Source organism: Suricata suricatta, chromosome 6 (genome assembly GCF_006229205.1).
Source record: "Suricata suricatta isolate VVHF042 chromosome 6, meerkat_22Aug2017_6uvM2_HiC, whole genome shotgun sequence".
Lineage (NCBI taxonomy): Eukaryota > Metazoa > Chordata > Mammalia > Carnivora > Herpestidae > Suricata > Suricata suricatta.
Genome location: NC_043705.1, coordinates 103315991 through 103336198, shown reverse-complemented (window position 1 = coordinate 103336198; position 20208 = coordinate 103315991). Strand labels below are relative to the sequence as shown.

The 20208-nt window shown below is 41.3% G+C and overlaps 1 protein-coding gene and 1 pseudogene across 3 annotated transcripts; one reads left to right on the top strand and one right to left on the bottom strand.

Moving 5' to 3' along the window:
* Nucleotides 1-1612, bottom strand: part of LOC115293508 — a 2300-nt pseudogene extending 688 nt beyond the window's left edge.
* Nucleotides 1613-2398: 786 nt separating this feature from the next.
* Nucleotides 2399-18651, top strand: CNOT8 (CCR4-NOT transcription complex subunit 8). Of its 3 annotated transcripts, XM_029942967.1 has the most exons (7): nt 2399-2551; nt 8668-8851; nt 9798-9991; nt 12815-12976; nt 13573-13717; nt 15377-15487; nt 17138-18651. In XM_029942967.1, exons 2-7 carry the CDS (start codon nt 8735-8737, stop codon nt 17285-17287), a joined length of 879 nt encoding a protein of 292 aa, XP_029798827.1. In that variant the 5' UTR covers nt 2399-2551; nt 8668-8734; the 3' UTR covers nt 17288-18651. The 3 variants fall into 3 exon arrangements, with proteins under 3 accessions (XP_029798827.1, XP_029798828.1, XP_029798829.1); XM_029942968.1 differs by lacking the exons at nt 2399-2551; nt 8668-8851 and adding an exon at nt 10098-10146 and having other exon boundaries at nt 9845-9991; XM_029942969.1 differs by lacking the exons at nt 2399-2551; nt 8668-8851; nt 9798-9991 and adding an exon at nt 10104-10175.
* The last annotated feature ends 1557 nt before the right edge of the window (nt 18652-20208 follow it).

The window sequence follows — 20208 nt, the reverse complement described above, 5'->3', positions numbered from 1 at the left end:
CCCAGGGACCCCTGAAAATATTCCAAATCCAAAAACAGTTGACTCTTAAACAACACAGGTTTGAATTGTGTGGGTCTGCTTATATGTGAATTTTTTTCCCATAGGGTACAGTACTGTAAATATATGTTCTCTTATGATTTTCTTAATAACATTTTCTTCTCGCTAGCTTACTTCATTGTAAGAATACAGTATAAAGGGTTGTCTGGGTGGCTGAGTCAGTTAAATGTCCGACTCTTGATTTTTGGCTCAGGTCATGATGTCACAATTCATGAGTTCTAGTCCTGCATGGAACTCCCTGCTGACAGCAAGAACAAGGTGGACAGCCTCCTTGTGGAGGCTATTTGGGATTCTCTTTCTCTCCCCTCCCCTGCTTGAGAACTCCCTCTCAAAAAAAAAGAATACAGTATATAATACACATAATATACAAGACATGTTAATTGGTTGTTTATGTTATCAGTAAGGCTTCTGATTAACAATGGGCTGTTAATAGTTAAGTTTTGGGGGTGAGCCACCCAGGCGCCCCTCATTTCTCTTCAATAACCTGAGAAATGAACACCCAGTTCTGGGTGAGGGCGCGGTTTCTGGAGATGGAGATAATGTGTTTCCTGTTTGATTGTTTCAGTGCACACCAGGCGCAGTGCTGCAGGAAGAAAACAAAAGTCTAAGAAAGGATTGTGGAGACTGCTCTTCATATGACCAGCTCCTGATAGGGCTGTCCTCGCCTGAATGTAATTCTAAGTGGGTGAAAGGACATAAGAAACCCACAAGATGGGTGGGGTGTGGGAGTGTTTTTCCTGCCTTCTCCTCATCAGTATTGCAAAACGGAATCATTGTTAAGCGAGCGCCAGAGCTAACAAACACTGAACATCTCAGGGATAACAGGGACCGGCCAGAAACTGCTTCTTGACATGTCTTCTTCAGTGTGAGGTGTTTTTTCTTTTAATACAGCAACAACCTTATGAGATAGTTACAGCCCGGTGTTACAGTTGAAACAGACCCTCACTTGAAGTGTGGAGGGGAGATGAGGAGTGGGGTTCATAAAGTGCATTTGATGCTCTGACCTGGGGACTTGGTGTGGGAGTTCACCTCCCTGGAGAATAGCTTTTGAGAACCGGGTCTGAAATTGCCTGAAAGGCCTGCTCTGCCTCCAGCCTCCGAACTGGAAGCAGGATTGGAAAATCCCCTTTGGAAGACACGTTTAAATGCAGCAAGGCCCAGTGGCTTGGGGGTAAATTTGCTATCCTTTTGCCAACAGCCCTCTTCAAGCGAAGGCCCCGAGGGCTGTGGCTCAAGCCCTGCTTTGGGTCGTGGGCTTCAGTCTCAGGGACTGGGTGGAGCTCTTGCGGGAGAGGCTAGGAGGGCGGCTCGGAAATGACAGCTGTGTGCAGGCAGTCGGTGCTTTGTCTTCTTCCCCAGTGCCAGAGAACGAGGCAGCGCTACAGCCAAGCCTGCTCAAATGGTGCCAAGGACAGGAGCTGGCAGACAGCCGCTTCTCTCCAGAGGGGATCAGGGGGCGGGTGAAGGCTTTGGAGGCTCCTAGGCCAGACCCGGGCCCGGTGCTCTCACGAGGAAAAAGTGTAGAGCCTGCCTGGCGACCGCCTTCTCCGAGCATCTCGGACCGCCTGGCGACGCGGGGCGGTTCTCCCACGGGAGGCCGTGTCTTCTTTGTAACTCGAGCAGGCCCTGGCGGGCCGGTTGCTGTGGTAACGCGGCTTTCCCGATTCTGTGAGGCGGGGAGGAGGGAGGCGGGCCTTGCCGGACGTCAAGGAGACTGGGTTTGGGGGTGCTGCTCACCCTAAGTTGTCAGAAAGAAAGCCGACAGATGTTTTGTAACTGAGGGGTCCAGGGGGCTGCATTACTACAGACGGAAGGGATCGGGATCCACTCCCACCAACCTCCCCGCAAAGTCTGCTCCTGCCAACGATTTTTAACGGTCTATCAAAACAGCGCGGGGTGCGGGGCGTTGCAATTTGGGAGATTTGGTCAGAAGGTCCACACCCCTTTCTTGGCCTTCGGTGTGTAGGCCACGCCTACCCCGAGCAGGGGGCAGTTCTAGACCACGCGCGGAAGAACCAACAAGGAGTAGTGCTAACGAAATTGAATTGAGCCAGGGCAACTAACGCGCCAAGGCCTGGGACGGGTAGTGTTCCGAATGCGTCCTCCGAGGCCGCCCCGCCCCGCCGTTTTGGGGGCGCCCTCAAGGTTTTGCGCCTGCGCGCTGCTGCCGCGAGCTCACGGTTGGAAGAACACGCAGAGTCGCCGCGGCGCGCAGAAGGGGAGGAGCAAGCGTGTCTGGCGCGCGCGCGCACGTCTGGAGGGCGTTGAGGGAGCAGGCGAGTCGGGAGGATTCAGTGGGTAGAGTGGTTCGGCCAGGTTTTTTTTGGGCCGTGCGTAAGGCCGCTCTGGGCACGAGGGCGCCCATCTCACTGGCTCGCTCGGTTCCCGGAGCAGATCCGGGGCAGTAGGAGAGCTCCGGGTCAGGGGCCGCCGCCGCCGCCGCTCCCGGGGGACTCTGTCCACGAGCCCGCGCTTCGCGGGCCCAGCCGTCAGGGTAAGCGGGCTCGCGCTCACCAGAGAGAGGAGCGTGAGATGAGAGCGTGTGGGAGGCCATCGGGGGAACTGGGAGGAAGGGGCATTGGGGCGTGCGTCAGGGGCAGGGGGTGTGAAAAGAGAAAGAGGCCCATCGAATAGTGGTAATATTACCACTACCGCACAGTGATAATATTCTAGTGGTTTGTGCCAGGACTTTATCAAGCACCTTGTTTGCTTTCTGTTAACATCTACTGCAGTCATTCGAGGTGTATATTATTAAACCCATTTTACAAGATAGGAAAATTGAGGCATCAGAGAGGTTAAGTAACTTATGCAAAGCCGCACAGCTAGGCGGTGGCCTGGGTTCGAACATACGTGCCTGGACCGAAGGCCTGTAATTAAAAAAAAAAAAAAAAAAAGAAAGAAAGAAAAAAAGGAGGGAGGGTAGGAGGAGTAGGGCCGGGATGAATGTTTGGAGAGGGACGGTGATCCAGAACGGGAAGAGAACGATGGTGGGAAAGGACCCGAGTTTGGAACCTTGCAGGCCTCCCCTTTCTTAGTTCTTTTGGCCTTACAACTTTTCTTTGCTCTTCTGTGTTTATGAGCCATAGCTATTGCTCTGGAGACCTGGACCACATGGTTGGTTTTAAGAACTGGATGAACTCCGGTTAAGTACGGGGTAGTTGTCTTCGGACACTGTTTTTGGGGCGGTGATGATGGAGGACGGCGGGCCGTCTATGGACAGGACCCTCTTCTAAGCTGCTGCCATTTCTTCTAACTTGCTCCTACTTCCTTTTCCATCATATCCATGCGCGGCAAAGCTTTTGTTCAATTCTCTAGAATTGAGGAAGTGATGTTTATTGTCTCCTTGCACACTTAGGTTTAAACGAAACAAAACTAGAAACACCAAACTTCTTTTCCTAAGCAAGCCTCTGGATTGCTTGCAGAGAGAGCTTTCTGGTGGCTTTATTCGTAGCTGCTAAGAACTTGCCTGGGCAAATAGCTTTGTTTTGGAGAAGTCTAGGTCAGCAAGAGCCATCTCACAGATTGTCCTGCAGATCAGTACAGGGCGGGGACCTCGGTAACTACTGAGTCTGACCTTTCCTTCTTGAACAGTCGAGTCCTGGGAACCAACAGGTCTCAGTGCTTGTATTTTGCCTTCATATAGAGTGGAGTAACTCAGATGGGAGTCAGGTTTTAAAGTTAGCCTGTGGGGGGAACTGCATGGGATCAGAATTATCCTTAAACGTTCCTTAGAAGGTGCAAGATTGTAGATGACTATTCTGTTTCTCAGTAAATCTTGTACAGTTTTTCTTTCAGGTTTTAAACTTGTTACTGTTTCTCTGGTTGCAACGCTGATTAAAGTAATTAGCTTGCCTTTAGGGGTCGTGTTGCACAAGTAAACATATTTGAATGGAATAGAGTCCTTCCACGTTGTGAGGTGTACTGGGCCCTGCTGGCCTGAGATGCTCTGAGGGAGGAGGAAGACTAACCAAGGAGAGCAGAGTGTGATTCCCATCTTGGGCTTCTTCTGGAGCATGTGCTTGTGGAGTGGAAAGTAGCAGGCAAAACTTCTGGCATCGTTCAGTATTATTATTTCTCCCTCTTTTTGGCTGGCATATCCAGTAATTTATGCTAAGCTAAACGTGCTTAAGGTGATTCCTTTTCAGTGTTTGAGTGGCACTACATTTTGAGGTTTGCAAGCGATTTCCCCACAGTTTTCCTAGATAAGGGTTTGGTGTAAGAACATTCAGATATTTTTGCCAGTGGTCTGTTGTCGTGTTCCCCGTTTGCCAGATATGTGTAACAGTGGTTGGTTTTTTGAAAGCGATTTAGCTTTTGAGAAAAATTTTCTTGGAAATGGAAGTCTTGATAGTGCCTTTTGAAATTAATGTCTCTAAATTTTCGTTTTCTTCTCCGCAAAAATGTAGTGAAGATACCACTGTGCAAAGTTGTTGTGAGGTTTCTCCGTTGTTAACTTTGAAGTGAAACCCCACATTTTGTATCGTATCAACTGTATCTGTTTTGTATTAGCTCTAAAAGATGAGGACTCTTTAAAAAAACGATGACAATATTATACCAAAAAAAGTGTAAAACCACTCAAAAAAACCAAAACCAATCATTGCTCAGACTTTTGTCTTAAAAATGTCAGTTTAATGTTTGTTTGTTTTTGAGAGAGATAGAACGCAATTGGGGGAGGGACAGAGAGAGAGGGAGACACAGAATCTGAAGCAGGCTTCAGGCTCTGAGCTGACAGCACAGAGCCTGATGCGGGACTCGAACTCACCAACCGTGAGATCATGACCTGAACTGAAGTTGGACACTTGCTGACTGAGCCACCCAGCCACCCCAAAAATGAAAGTTAAAATTTTTTTTCTAACAGTTTGTTTAAAGCAGGACCTAATTCAGATCTATAGATTTTGATTGGTTGATACGTCTTTTGAGTCTTTTACTTTTAGGACTTGGAATTTGTTGAGGTATTCTGTAGATTCCCACAGCAGTTTCTGGATCTTGCTGTTAGCCTTTCTGTGGTGTCATTTAACATGTTCCTCTGACCTCTTTATTTCCTATAAATTGGTCTAGAGGTTTGGTCAGATTCAAGTTAAATTTTTTTGGCAAGAGTAATTCATACTGGTGATGTATTCTGTCAGGAGGCACATGATACGTGGTTGTCTCTTTTTGTGGTAATTACAGCTGTTGTGATATTTTAACACCTTTACTGAAGTATAATTCATACTGTAAAACTTACCCATTTTAATATAGAGTTCAGTGATTTTTACTAAATATACAGAGTCGTGCAGTCATCAGGTAGTTGAGTTTGGTAACATTTCTATCACCTCAGTAACGTACCTCATGCCATTTACAGTGAATCTCCATTCTTATCCCACTGCTGTAGTCTACTGTCCGCCTTTATAGATTTGCCTTTTCTGGGTATTCCAGATAGATGCCATTATGATATTGTCCAGATCTGTGAATTCTTTGGGAGCTACAAAATAGCGATATTCTCTCAGTTCGTATTTCTTAGCTTTATAATTTCTTTTAAACTTTCCCTCAACTCTAAATCTACTTAGTACAGTTTACATAGGAAAGAAAAGATACATTATTTATTTATTTATGTAAATCTTAATATTTATTTATTTTGGGGAGAGAAAGAGCGTGAGTAGGGAAGTGGTGGGGGGGGAGGGAGACAGAATCCGAAGCAGGCTCCAGGCTCTGATCTGTCAGCACAGAGCCTGATGCAGGGCTTGAACCCATGAACTGTGATATCATGACCTGAGCTGAAGTCAGACGCTTAACCAACTGAGCCACCCAGGTGCCCTGACAAAATAAATATTTAAAAAAATAGATTGATTTATTAGCATTCTCCAGTGGTGACCAGTGAGGTTTATTTTCTTAGATTTAAATCCATGAGTTCCTAGTGAACTTAGAAGTTTGAATACGTTGTAGTGACTATTCATAATGATGTTTATAACATCTTTTCCTTGACCAGAGGGAACCTCTTAAGATTATTTCCCGAGTATTTTTTGACATGACCTTAAAAGCTTCTGAGCTGGGGAATCTCATTCTAATGGTTTAGTGTAAATACCTAATTGTCTTCTTTTTAAGTCTGCTCTTTGCTGCTTGGAGGCCAAAGGTATATTTTTGCTTGAGTCCCTTTTAATGCTTCACTCTTAGGGAAATGTGTTCAGAGTCCTACCCACTTCCCCTAAAGTAGTTTATGGTTGTGTGTGAAACGACACCAGTCTACTGCCATACTACCCTGAGTGCGCCTGATCTCTGAAATGATACCAGAAAGGAAGTGCTTTGTTTCAGTTAGGAAAATAAGGAAGTGAAGTGGTACTGATTTAACATTGATGGGCATAGAAACGGCTTTGTGCCCTCTTGCAGGAGAAAACCTTAAACACAGTGTAGAATTGAATCAGAGTCCTTGATTTTCTTAATTATGGTCATATAGTGGAATTTACTCCACACTTCACCCCTTTTTTGGATGTTCTTTATATGTTCATTTGCAAGTCTTTAATTCATACCATAGAACGGAAAAGAGAAGAAATGGATTCTGCCTTTAACAAGTGTCCGCCCATATTTGTTAGGAAAGTACCACAGTCTCCTTAAGTTTCCAAGTAATTGTATTAAGTCTGTTACAATTTCAGAGAAACATCTGTTGAAGTGTAGGGGTACCTTGAACAAGTGGAATCTTGCAGGGTTCCAGCAAATCAACAGGTTTCCCAGAAATTTCTCAGAGAAGTGGTGACGTTTGAGAATGACAATTTTGTTTTGATCCAGATTCTTATTGTTGTATCTGCCTGTCAGGAAAGTCGGAAGCAAAGATTCATTTTACTGTTTCTAGGAATTTTCCTCTGAATATGTTTATATACTGGGGCCCACTCTTACATTGTGTTGAGTATTCATGTGGTGGGGTTGCCTTGCTAATTTTTTTAAGTTTATTTATTTATTTATTTATTTTGAGAAAGAGCATGAGCAGGGGAGTGACCGGGAGAAAGGAAGAGAGAGAATCCCAAGCGGCTCTGTGGCGTCAGCACAGAGCCCTACGTGGGGCTCAAACTTATAAACTGTGAGATCATGAGCTGAGCTGAAATCAGGAGTTGGACACTTAACTGAATGAGCCACCAGGTGCCTTTGGGGTTCCTTTTTAAATGAAGGCCAATATGATAAGCTCCTTCTGGTCTTTTTATGATTAAGCATCTTATTGCTATAATAATAGCATTACTCTGAAGCTGAACCATGCTGAGTTTTATTTTGCAGAATATTGTTGCTGCCACAGTTTCCTCCCAGAATATACACTGTAAATCATTATTTTTTTCCTGTTGAATTATTTATACTTGCCATCTTCTTGGGGCGCTGGGGTGGTTCAGTTGGCTAAGCATCAGACTTCACCTCAGGTCATGATCTCACATTTTGTCAGTTCGAGTCCCCCATTGGGCTCTGTGCTGACAGCTAAGAGCCTGGAAGCCTGCTTCATATTCTGTGTGTGTGTCTCTGTCTCTGCCCCTTCCCCACACATGCTCTGTGTCTCTCTCTCAAAAATAAATGAACATTAAAAAAAATTTACATACTTGCCATCTTCTTAATTCTAATGTGGAATTGCTTAGTTTCTTTATATTTTTATGTGTTTAAAAGTAGACATTAATAACTCCAATTCTAATTTTCATTGTGGTGGTTAAAGGTTCAGTTAGCAAGTGGGGTTGGTTTTTAAGATCTAAAATCCCTCGCTTCACCATCTATTTGCACAAATCTAAAGAGGCACTATGTTAAGTTAGTTAATTTCCTCTAGTTTATATATTTGACTTTCCGATGGTGGCGAAAAGGAATTTCCCCCTTTTTAGGGGGTGGAGAGAGAAATCCCTTGACCATATTCACTATATTGTTGTTAAGACTTAGATGTATATTCCTTCAGGCTTTCAGAGACCCAGGTACATGTAAACTAGCTAAAGTGATTCCTTTAAAAATGTTGCCATGATTTGGTCTCTATGCAGGTGTTGTGAAAGTCACAGATAAGGGAATATTTGTGGTCACTGGGGATGATTTTAGTCTTTAGGTAGTCTGGAAAGGGCTCAAAAACTGGTTTAGGGTTGTGGTTTCACTTTTGTGCTAAAGGGCAGCCTGGGCAAAAGGTTCTTGAGGTTTGTTTCTTTTTCTTTCTTCTTCCCTCCTTCCCTCCTTCCCTCCTTCCCTCCTTCCCTCCTTCCCTCCTTCCCTCCCTCTCTCGCTCTCTCCTTCCTTCCTTCCTTCCTTCCTTCCTCTTTCTCTACCTCTCCCTCCCTCTCTTTCTCCCTCTCATTTTATTTTTAAGTAATTGCTACACCCAACATGAGTCTCGACCTTACAACCCTGATATCAAGAGTCACATGCTCTACTCACTGAGCCAGTTAGGCACCCTAGTTTCTTCAGATTTCTTAAGTAATTTTAGTTTCTTCGGGTTAAAGAACTGTGTGTGTATGTGTGTCTTGACCAAGGCAGGTTTCCCCACCATAATAAATGGGGAATAAATATAAATATAAGAGTCTTAATGTTTTAGCTTATTGAACTGATAGTGATTTTTTTTGATATCTTTGTTTTGTTGACATCTTGCCAGTGTGTATATTTATGTGATTTCAAAATATGTTTTGAATCTAGATCAGATCAACTATTGGCTTGCCCTCTAACAAAGTCAGCTGAAAGTGACGGTTCACGTTTCTTCAAGATGCCTGCAGCACTTGTGGAGAACAGCCAGGTTATCTGTGAAGTCTGGGCCAGCAATCTAGAAGAGGAGATGAGGAAGATCCGGGAAATTGTGCTCAGCTACAGTTACATTGCCATGGTAAAGAGCTCAACGCTTTCCCTCACCTTGTGCTGTGGACTTCGGGAATACTCAGTGTGAGATTTTGAAAGAAAGACTTCCACTAAAGCCACGGCAAATTAAACTTGGTGGAAGGTTGTGAAGCTTGATGAAACCTCACCGTAGCCAGTAGGTCTGAGAAGGATGTGACCTCTAGTATCTTAGGTTTTTTTGTAACGTTACTCTGTGTTTACAAATACTTAAAAGTTGTGTTAGCAAAGTAGGCACATCCGTCCACAGGTAGGGTGAATTTGACAGTGTTTGAAAACAGTTTTTAAAAATTAGTTAGCAGCGTTTAGATATAAAGAGACCTCTCTTAAAGTCCAGATTTCTGACATCTCTGGAAAACAGTGGGAAGATCTGGCATTATAGGATCCACATTCATGCCTGACACTGAGTGGCTGGAGAGGCAGATGTGTGTCATGGTGATATCAGGGGCTTCTTCTAGAGGAGAGTGGACCGAGCTTGCGCCAGTCTCCATTACTCATAAGCATTACATCTTTAGGCTTGTATTTAAAATTCTCTGTGGTCTTGTTCCCGGCTTTTTACTCAAGGTAAGTATAGCTGTTGTTTTTTTCTGAGTTACTGTTTCACTTCCCTATATTTGAATTTTTATTCATACATTGTCCTTAACTTTGACTTTTCTTAATTGATCTATAGTTAGTTGAGGTGTCAGCATAGAGCCTGATGTGGGGCTCGAACCCATGAACCTCAAGATCATGACCTGAGCTGAAGTTGGACGCTCAACCAACTAAGCCACCCAGGCACCCCCTGAAGTCAATGTTTTCAGATAGATTTTTGTGCCCAAGCTTGGGCTTGTCATATAACTTTTATAAATTGAGATAAAATTTTTATTTATGAATGAATGATCAATTCAGCATCCACTGTTTTGTGAAACCTAATGATGACAGACCTTTTCCCTTTCTAGGACACAGAATTTCCAGGTGTTGTGGTGCGACCAATTGGTGAATTTCGTAGTTCCATAGATTACCAGTATCAGCTTTTACGGTGTAATGTTGACCTTTTAAAAATTATTCAGCTGGGCCTTACATTCACAAATGAGAAGGGAGAATATCCTTCTGGAATCAACACTTGGCAGTTCAATTTCAAATTTAACCTTACGTAAGTAAGACACTTCTCATTGTTCTTCTTAGATCTGCTACATTTGTGCAGACGGTGATTTTTAAGTGATTTTATTAATTTGAAGTTTTCTTTCTGTTGAAACCAGGTAAGGATTGGACACAGCAGCCAGAGAATGGAATAAGGAATCTCAGAAAGTAAAGTCCCTCTTAAAGAACACTTACAGGTCAACAGTAAAAAGACAACTCAATTAAAAATGGGCATCAGACCTGACTAGACATTTCTCCAATGAAGATATAGATATGGCTAATAAACCCTTGAAAAGATGGTCACCATCACTAGTCATGAGGGAAATGTAAATCAAAACCACAGTGAGATACCACTTCATACTCTCTAGGGGGCTGGCATGAGAAAGACACAAGAACAAATGTTGGCAAGGTTGTAGAGGAAGTAGAATCCTCATGCATTGCTATTGGGAAAGTAAAATGGTACAGCCGCTTTGAAAAATAGCCAGTTTCTCAAATGTTTAAACACAGTTTTTGTATGTCCTGCAGTTTCACTTGTAGGCATATACCTAAGAGAAATGAAAACACACATCCATACAAAAACTTGTGTGTGAACGTTCACAACAGCATTATTTGTAAAGGCCCTAAAGTGGAAACAGTCCAAATGTCTGTAAACTGATGAATGGATACAGTAAATACTGGACAGTGAAAGAAAGAAGTACTAATGAATGTTGTGTATTGATGTGCTTTGAAAACATTATGCGAAAGGAAAAAAGCCAGACACAAAAGACCATATATTGTATGATTTTGTTTTTATGAAATGTTCAAAATAGGCAAATCTATAGAGTCAGAATAGGTTAGTGGTTGTCTAGTGTATAGGGTGGTGGTGATGTTAATGGGGTAGTGGGGAATGATTGCGTAATGGGTATGGATTTTCTTTTTAACGTGATGAAATGATTGAGAGTAAACTGTGGTGGTGGTTACACAATTCTGTGAAAATACTGAAAACTGTTGTACTGTATACTTTAAATGAGTGAATTAATTTGTTTAGTATATGAATTATAGCTCAGTAAGGGTGTTTAAAATGAAAAAAGTCAGTTCACCAGTTAGGGGATCAGTAATAAATTGCATTTCTGCCATTTTTTAGGTGGGTGGTTTTGGGTTTATTTTACCTTCTGTAATTCAGTTTCCTTATCTGTAAAATAAGATTATTGTGTTTCATCATAGAAGAAATAAGATTTAGAGTAAATGCTAATCAATAGTAGGTGAAACTGAAGCCTGTTTGATAGTGGGCAAATTTTGATGTTCTAAAAATATGGTAAAAAATAACGTGACATAAAATTTGCTATCTTAACCATTTTTAAGTCTGCAGTTCAGTATTATTAAGTAAGGTTGCGTTGGTGTGAAACAGAACTCTGGAACTTCCTCCTCTTGCAAATCTGACATTCTACCCACTAAACAACTCTGCTTTTTCTTTTTTTTCTCCAGCTCTTGGAAACTACCATACTACTTTCTGTTTCTGTCAATTTGACTATTTTAGATACCTCACATAAGTGGAATCACACAGTATTTGTCTTTTTGTGACTGGCTTATTTCACTTAACATAATATCCTTAAGGTTCATCCATGTTGCAGCATGTCAGAATTTCCTTCCTTTTTATGACTGAGTAATATTCCATTGTATGTCTAGACCACGTTTTGTTTATCTGTTCATCTACTGATGGACAGTTAGATTGTTTCCCCTTCTTGACTTTTGTGAGTATTGCTGCTGTGAACATGGATGTGTAGATACCTTCGTGACCCTGCTTTCAGTTCTTTTGGATATAAATCCAGAAGGGGGGTTGCTGGATCACTTGGTAGTTCTGTTTTTAAGTTTTTGAGGATGATGTAATTTTTTAAGGGGAAAATTTAGGGGAGAGTATCATTTTGCTGATTCTGTGATAGCTTTAGTGTATTTCTTATTGGGCCACCCTTCTCGAATACTGCTTTGTTTAACTGGGTGCCAGGAGCATTTGGTAGCCCAGGAATAATTTTTTGATTGTTTATGTGCTTTGGAGATTTCTTTGAGGTTCAGGAATAATTTGAGGAAATGATCTGGATTTTTCCTTTAACTCCATTTTTTTCCAGTCCATTGCCACAGCTTTTTATTTTTACTTTAATGATAATTAATACACAAAGGAAAATAAAAATTTCCTAGTTGTCTGTTTTAAGTTTCATTAAAAACAAATAAAAGGAAAAGAATAGTGAAATCTAGTGGAAGAGAAGTTAACATAATGCAGGATGGGTCAGAAAATGAAGTCTTTTTTTCCCTGCTTTCCCTACTTTTGTGATATGTGGTATTATAAATATTCCTGTGTTTAAAGTGATGGATGTAGCTTTGTAGTGGAATATTATGCCAGAGTTGCAAAGGATGTGTATCTGTCAGCATTGGTCTGGAAAGATGGTCTGTGCTAAATGCAGACGTAGAGATGGAGGTGTGGAGGTGGAGAAAATAGTCTGCAAGGCTACTTAAACTGAGTTGTTAACAGTTATTTCTGTGAGGTAGCAGTATAAGAACATTTTTAAGAGATTCTATTTTAAATACTTTTGTATTGGTTGATTCTGTTTTTCTTTAAACATTGAGAAATGTGGATCTTTTGTATTTAAGAAACTTATTTTGTGGTGTCAAATATCACTTTTCCATCTGCCAGAGATAAGACTGTCTAGTTTGCTGGAATACTGGAAAGAATGAATTGATCTGTTCTTAAATTAGGAAAGCCTTCAAGGATACTTGTTCTGTAATTATAAAGTGACGTTAATATTGCTGCCCACTACTTCTGTGTTATCACCCACCACTAAGAAGTGAACGCCTTCTTTTTTAGAGAGGACATGTACTCCCAGGATTCCATAGATCTCCTTGCCAACTCAGGACTGCAATTTCAGAAGCATGAAGAGGAAGGGATTGACACATTGCACTTTGCAGAGCTGCTTATGACATCAGGAGTGGTTCTCTGTGATAACGTCAAGTGGCTTTCATTTCATAGGTCAGTCTCAGAGCATCGATATTTCTCTTGCTTTGGCAGCAGGGAATTGCATTCTGACGTTACTTTCGCAGTACTGCTCACTATCTTCTTTGGCTCACTTACGAAGCAGTTATGAAGTTGAAATGGTAACTTGCCCATTGTTCAGTTTTTAAAAAAAAATACTTTGGAGCTCATACTGGTTTGTTTCATACAGTATTGGGTTCTGTCATACGGCTATCAGTGGGCACATTCCAAGTGGAAAGATGGAGGAGGGGGAGCATCAAAGCACTTGATCATCTTTCTTTTAAATGACTAGCCTGGAGTTTCCTGGGTCCTCAAAAGACAGATTCCTCTTAAGAGATGTTAATTTACATTTTCAGTACTTCAGAATTTTTGGTGAATAAAACCCACATTTATAAACCCTTGAGTTCTCTCATATTAGTGTGGTTGTTGGTATTTAATAGAAAGTTCAGATTACAGTAGGATAAACTAGTTTGGAACACTGAAAGTTACTCCCATGAGGTAGTAGCATCGGTAAGTTTTGAGAAATCAAGCAGTTGAACCCTGGGGCCTGGTAACTGATGTTTTTTCGTCTCTTGCCCCATTCTCTCTTATAGTGGCTATGATTTTGGCTACATGGTAAAGTTACTTACGGATTCTCGTTTGCCAGAAGAGGAACATGAATTCTTTCATATTCTGAACCTTTTTTTCCCATCCATTTATGATGTGAAATACCTGATGAAGAGTTGCAAAAATCTTAAGGTACATAATATATGTATTTTTAATTTTTTTAATGTATGTTTATTTTTTAATTTACATCCAATTTAGCATATAGTGCAACAGTGATTTCAGGAGTAGATTCCTTAATGCCCCTCACCCATTTAACTCCTCTCCCCTCCCAAAACCCCTCCAGTAACCCTCTGTTTGTTCTCCATATTTGTCTCTGTTTTGTTCCCCTCCCTGTTTTTGTAGTATTTTTGCCTCACTTCCCTTATGTTCATCTGTTTTGTATTTTAAAGTTGTCGTATGAGTGAAGTCCTATGATATTGGTCTTTGATTAATTTCACTTAGCGTAAGACCCTCTAGTTCCATCCTTGTAATTGCAAATGGCAAGATTTCATTCTTTTTGATTGCCGAGTAATACTCCATTGTATATACATACCACATCTTCTTTATCCATTCATCCATCGATGGACATTTGGGCTCTTCCCATAATTTGGCTGTTGTCAGTAATGCTGCTATAAACATTGGGGTGCATGTGTCCCTTCGAAACAGCACACCTGTATCCCTGGGATAAATACTTAGCAGTGCAGTTGCTGGGTTGTAGGGTAGTTCTATTTTTAATGTTTTGAGGAACCTCCATACTGTTTACCAGAGTGACTGGAGTAATGTTTATGTATTTATGAGAGAGACAGAGACAGAGCATGAGTAGGGAAGAGGCAGGGAGAGAGGGAACACAGAATCCGAAGCAGATTCCAAGCTCTGAGCTGTCAGCACAGAGCCCGACGCTGGGCTCAATCTCACAAACCGTGAGGTCACTACCTCAGCCAAAGTCACATACTTAACCGACCGAGCCACCCAGGTGCCTCTATGTTTTCTTAATATTAGTAACAACAAGAAAAGACAAAAAAGCAGACTTGTTATTTTGCCTTATTGCTATTTTTAGAAATTAAGTTGTTTATTATTGTTTGGCATTCTTGAGTGCCTGCTAGGTGCCAACATTGTGCTATATATACACACACCTATATAGGTACAGGTATATAGGTGGTATATAGGTGTGTGTGTGTGTGTGTGTGTGTGTGTGTGTGTGTATATATATATATATATATATAGAGAGAGAGAGAGAGAGAGAGCGCAAGCGCACTGATCGGCACAGGGATTTGTGTGGTGAATGTCTTTAATCTGGGCATAAAGGGAGCCCTCTGTTTCTCTCATCTTGAGGGAGGTGTTCTTCACGTAGGGCCCATGAACCCAGTGAAATGGTTGGCATTGTGAGGTGGATTTACAGTTTGTTAGTGCACCAGACTCTCAGACGGGTTCGTAACCTTAGATAGTTCAAGAACTCAACACCCTAATAAGTTGCTGACCTAAGAGATTTGCTGTCTATAATTGGATTGGTATTTCACTTTTTCCTCAATCTTGTTTTATAGCAGTTAGGACTTTAAAATGGGGCAGAGGTCTAATACTATTAATTAACAGCGTATAAAAGAAAGGAGTTGAAAGAGAAATATTATAATACAGTGTATTGTCTTATTGTTTGGAGAGCTGAACAGGGGATATTGCTGGGGTAAGGCCTTAGCAAATGGCCTATTCCCGCTGGTCATTACCAAAAGAATTAAACGTGAGAACGGACTTAGGTGACGCCGGTAGACGAGCGGCAGGTCTGAAATACTATCTTTATTTTCTTCACATCTGCTGCAGGGAGGCCTTCAGGAAGTTGCTGATCAATTGGATTTGCAGAGAATCGGAAGGCAGCACCAGGCAGGCTCAGACTCGCTGCTGACGGGAATGGCATTCTTCAGGATGAAAGAGGTAAGGTAGTGGGTTATCTTTGTGGGCCAAGATTTGTTGAAAATTTATAGTTCTTTTGAAAGTTGACCACTTTGAGAGCAGTTGTTTTGTTTGTCATGATGTTCAGTATCTTAAATGTAGTTGGGGAGGCAGAGACAGATTCTGAAACGGAGGCCACTCAGCAGTCTCAAGTGTAGACATGTTCTGGCTTTTCTTAGCAGTTCTCACTCTTGGAGTTGTTTGCTTTTCTTCTGGTTTCTCTCATAGAAACAAATTCAGATTTGTTCGAACACTCCCTTATTTAATGTTTAAATTCTGTTAATTATCAAATGTCTAGAAGCTAACATCATACTCAGTAGTGAAAATCTGAAAGGCTTTCCTCTACGATCAGGAACAACACAAGCATGCCCACTTTACCACTTATATTCAACTTGGAAGTCCTAGCCAGAGTAATTAGGCAAGAAAAAGAAATACAGGGAAACTAAATCAGAAAAGAGGAGGTAAAACCCACTATTTTCAGATGACATGATATTACACATAGAAAACCCTAGAATCCACCAAAAAAGTTCTTAGAATTAATAAATGAATTCAGGAAAGTAAAATTCCAAGGGACAAAATCAATATTCAAAAATCTCTTGGTATTTCTGTACATTAATGTATTATCAGAAAGAAATTAAGAAGCAATTGCATTTATTACTGTATCAAAAAGAATCAAATACCTTGGAATAAATTTAACCAAGGAGATAAAAGACCTGAAAACTGTAAGACATTGATGAAAGAAATTGAAGAAGACACAAGTAAATGAAAGATATTCAGTATTCATGGATTGGAAGAATTAATATTGTTAAAATGTCCACACTATCCAAATCAATCTACAGATTCAGTGCAATCTCTATCAAAATTCCAATGGCATTTTTCACAGAAAGAGAGCAAATAATCTTAAAATTTGTGTGGAACCACAAAAGACCCCAAATAGTCAAAGCAGTCTTGAGAAAGAAGAACAAAACTGGTGACATCATGCCCCTCCAAGCTTCCTTTGGCAATGGCTGGAGACTGTTTTGGTTGTCACAATGTGGAACAGCAGGGGAGAGGTCCTCTACCGGCCAGGGACACTGCTAAACGCTCTCCAGTACTACAGTATCCTGGACAGCTCCCCTCCTTGCCCCTCAGCATGGAATTGTCTGGCCCAGCAGGGCCAAGGTTGAGATAACTCTGTTGAAGTGTGTGATACCCAGTATCTCACTTGTAACAGCCTACTGTGTCGCTCTCCTGTTTTAAGGGAACCATGGCTTACGGACAGGTACAGAGTGTAGAGGCCAAGCTCGTTTTAACCGCTATACTGCTAGTTAAAGAGAAGGGAGGACATGGAGGTGGCCGTGCTAAATAAAGAGCAGCAGCAGTGGTGGTAGCGGCAGCGGTAGCACACGGATCCTGCTAATAAAAGAACTCGTGGAGAATAGAAGTCTGTTCAGAAAGGAGAGCCTATATATAAATAAAGGAGCATGAAAAGACCATAGAGAATGTTTTGAGCCTTTCTTTATGAAGTTACTTTTTAGTTTGGTAGATTTTCAGGGCTTGCTCATCAGCTGGGAGGTGCTGATGTAGTAGTGTGGAGATGTGGCTGGACTCTGGGTGTGATTCTCACCGTGGGTTCTCTGTCCTATTCTGCAGTTGTTTTTTGAGGACAGTATTGATGATGCCAAGTACTGTGGGCGGCTCTATGGCCTAGGCACAGGAGTGGCCCAGAAGCAGAATGAGGATGTGGACTCTGCCCAGGAGAAGATGAGCATCCTGGCTATCATCAACAACATGCAGCAGTGATGGCGGCGAGGCTCTGGAGAGTGGGCCTGATCCCAGAGTGGTGCTTATGTGCTGACTGTCTGTGTACTTATCTTCCTCCCCACGAGAAAACGCTTCTTTGAGCAAACTGTACCTACCATCTGCATCGACAGAAAGACTTTTGTTGTATTGAAGACAAAAGACGTCTTTATTTTAGATCCAGAAGAGGGGTTTGCTCTCAATTTGTAAACAAGTCTTCCCTATTCTTCACCCCCAAGCCTCTCTCCAATTGCTTCCTGCCACCAGCATCCATGGCTCATTTGATACCTTTTTAAATATCCAGGACAAGTCAGAAACAAACTAGTAAAATATGTATAACTCTTACCTGTTGTCATTATTTTTCTTTTAAATCTGTTGCTAATCTCTGAGGATGAAGACTTCTTGATGTGATTCTCAGCTGAGCCGAGGGCTTCCAGGGAAAGTGGAACAAAATGGCGTTCTTGTGAAGTGGGTTATAGATGTCTTTTCCCACCTTTCCTTTTTAAATTTTTTTTTTACCCTTCTCGAGGACATTTGCTTTCTTTACTTTGTCTTTCATTATACACTATTATATGGAAATGAATTACTTAGTGCTGAAATTTTGAAGACCAGATAATGAAAACTTTTATTAAAAACAAAATTCTTCTGAATCTGTCTACCCTTTATTCATGAGGAACTCCAGAATGGGTGTTAAGTTAACCCCGTACGTGTCTTTAAGTCTGTGTTCCATTGTGCCACTGAGATTTGCGGTCACGTGTTAATCATTTGAAATCACTTTAAATGTTAATATAGTAGAATATCCTGGATTTGTTCCTGAAGGAAATAAGATCAGAATTTTGGACCATAAGTCTTAATATTTTCAGTAATGTGATTTCAGACGGTCATGTGTATTCTTCCATGTCTCTTTGTTCTCCCTGCCTTTCCTTTCAGCAAACCTGAGAAGTTAGGGAGATGGGTTATGTGAGTACCAGGAATGTGAGTGTTTAAAAAGTTACAGTGGTACATGTAAACAGGGCAGTAAGGAATTTGGTTAGAGTTTTCTTGGAATAATATCCCACAACGGGGGTAGGAAGCTCAGGACTGTGAATTTTTTTTTTAAGTAGTCATTTAAAAAATACATTGCATTGTTTTTTGAATGACTACAGTATGGACAATTTAGAAAAACCAAAAACCCCTTTGAAATGGTGGAAATGAAAGCTGGTAACTCACTAGAGTGGATGAATAGTCTTGCATTTTAAAAGCTTATGAAAAACTCAATTTCAGATGATTCAAAATGTCAAGTATTATAAGCTGGTATTTAAGATGCTTGTAAATATTATTTATGTTTTTAATTTTGTAAAATAAAGATTTCTTTTTAACCATTGGCATGAAGGCTTGGTCTTTTATAGCTATTAATTACTGGCTGTAGAAGATAGTCATTTACAGTCAGTGCCTGTAAGCATCTAGTCTGTCCCCAAACTCTTGTCTCAATTTTCCACAAGTTGGCTTGCTTATAAAATATCTTCATTTTGTAGGTTTTTAATGACCAACTGTGTAAATAGCATTGTCTCTTCACTTCACAACCCACCACTGATTGTTTAGTCTTAGTGGGAAAACTAGTTTTAATTGTTTCTTGGGACCACTGCACTACTTTTGGTTTAACTTGTTAATTAGTGGGCTTTATAGACAAATTGAGCTTCTGGGATTAGAGTTGGTTCCGCACTATTTACAGCCCTTCTTATTGGCACAAAACAAGGGGTTTTAAGAAGTCTGGCATAGCAGCCGATATAGGCTTTTGCCTGGGATGTTCACATATAGCAAGGTATTTATCAACTGTGATCTGTGGTAAAAGCAGCGCAGGTGAGGGTCAGTGGTTCTCTTTCAAGTTGTTTGGCATGCTGGTGACTGAGCCCTCACAGATGTCCTAAGTTTAGATTCAAATAGGGAATTTATCTTTGCCACAGTTGAGGACAGGCTTACATGTCAGGAGAAATCTTGAGATGAAGAGATGAAGAGTTGAGGAACTCAGTGTTGATGGGGAGGGATGAGACTATTAAAGTGTTCTTAAAGGGCGCAAGTCTAGTAGGATTGGCAAAAACTTCACCTTGTATACATATATGTGAGTGCATGCAGGGCTTTGTGAGTGGTTCTCCTCAGACAGGGATGGTCCTGTAGGTAACCAAGAGAATGCTAATTATGGGGGAATTCAAGTCCCTCTATATAAACTACCAAATGTTCCTAAATTTGTGATCTAATGCAGTAAAGTTGACTATCAACGACAAGCTTAATTGTCAGCTTTTCCTGATATGAATGAGCTCAGTTTAGAGTCTTAAGTCCAAGCTATTAATGAGTATTGTTTCCATTTCCTAATTTATTCAGTCCACAAGTTTCTGTTGTGTACCTACTAGATAATAGCTACTCTAAATAGGTGCTGGGAATAAAACAGCACGTGGAAGACATAATCTCTACCCTTATTGGAGCTTACAATCTGCATTGCCAGAGTACATAATTCACAAAAATGCAGTGAGCTGTAAAGTACAGCACACTGATGTCCTTTAGGTTGAGGTTCAGGGACGGTCTCTGGAGAAAGGACATTTAAGCAGAGATCTGAGAGATGGGTAAGAATGGACGAGGCAGAGGAACAACATAGAAAAGCTACTGAGATGACATGAGAACTCGGTGGGTTCCAGCAGCCTAAGAGACCAGTGTGGGTAGAATGTAGAAGCAAGGGTGCGAGTGTAAAAACAGGAGGCCAAGAGGTAAAGACTGGATCAGGCAGGGCCTTCTAAGCCCTGCAAGAAGATCTTTCTTTTTTCCAGTAACAATGGGAAACTACTGCAATAATTTTTTAACAGGGAATTGTCAAGATTTGATTTGTAATTTAGTCACTGATAGCATGCCAAGGAGATTCTCCATCCCTAGTAACAATGCATCTTAAAGTTCAA

Bases quoted from the DNA above. Each gene is read 5' to 3' on its own strand.
- CNOT8 (XM_029942967.1), top strand. From the start codon at position 8,735: ATGCCTGCAGCACTTGTGGAGAACAGCCAGGTTATCTGTGAAGTCTGG. The intron at 8,852-9,797 runs GTAAAGAGCTCA...TTCCCTTTCTAG, and splicing joins GCTACAGTTACATTGCCATG to GACACAGAATTTCCAGGTGT. The intron at 13,718-15,376 runs GTACATAATATA...CATCTGCTGCAG, and splicing joins AGAGTTGCAAAAATCTTAAG to GGAGGCCTTCAGGAAGTTGC.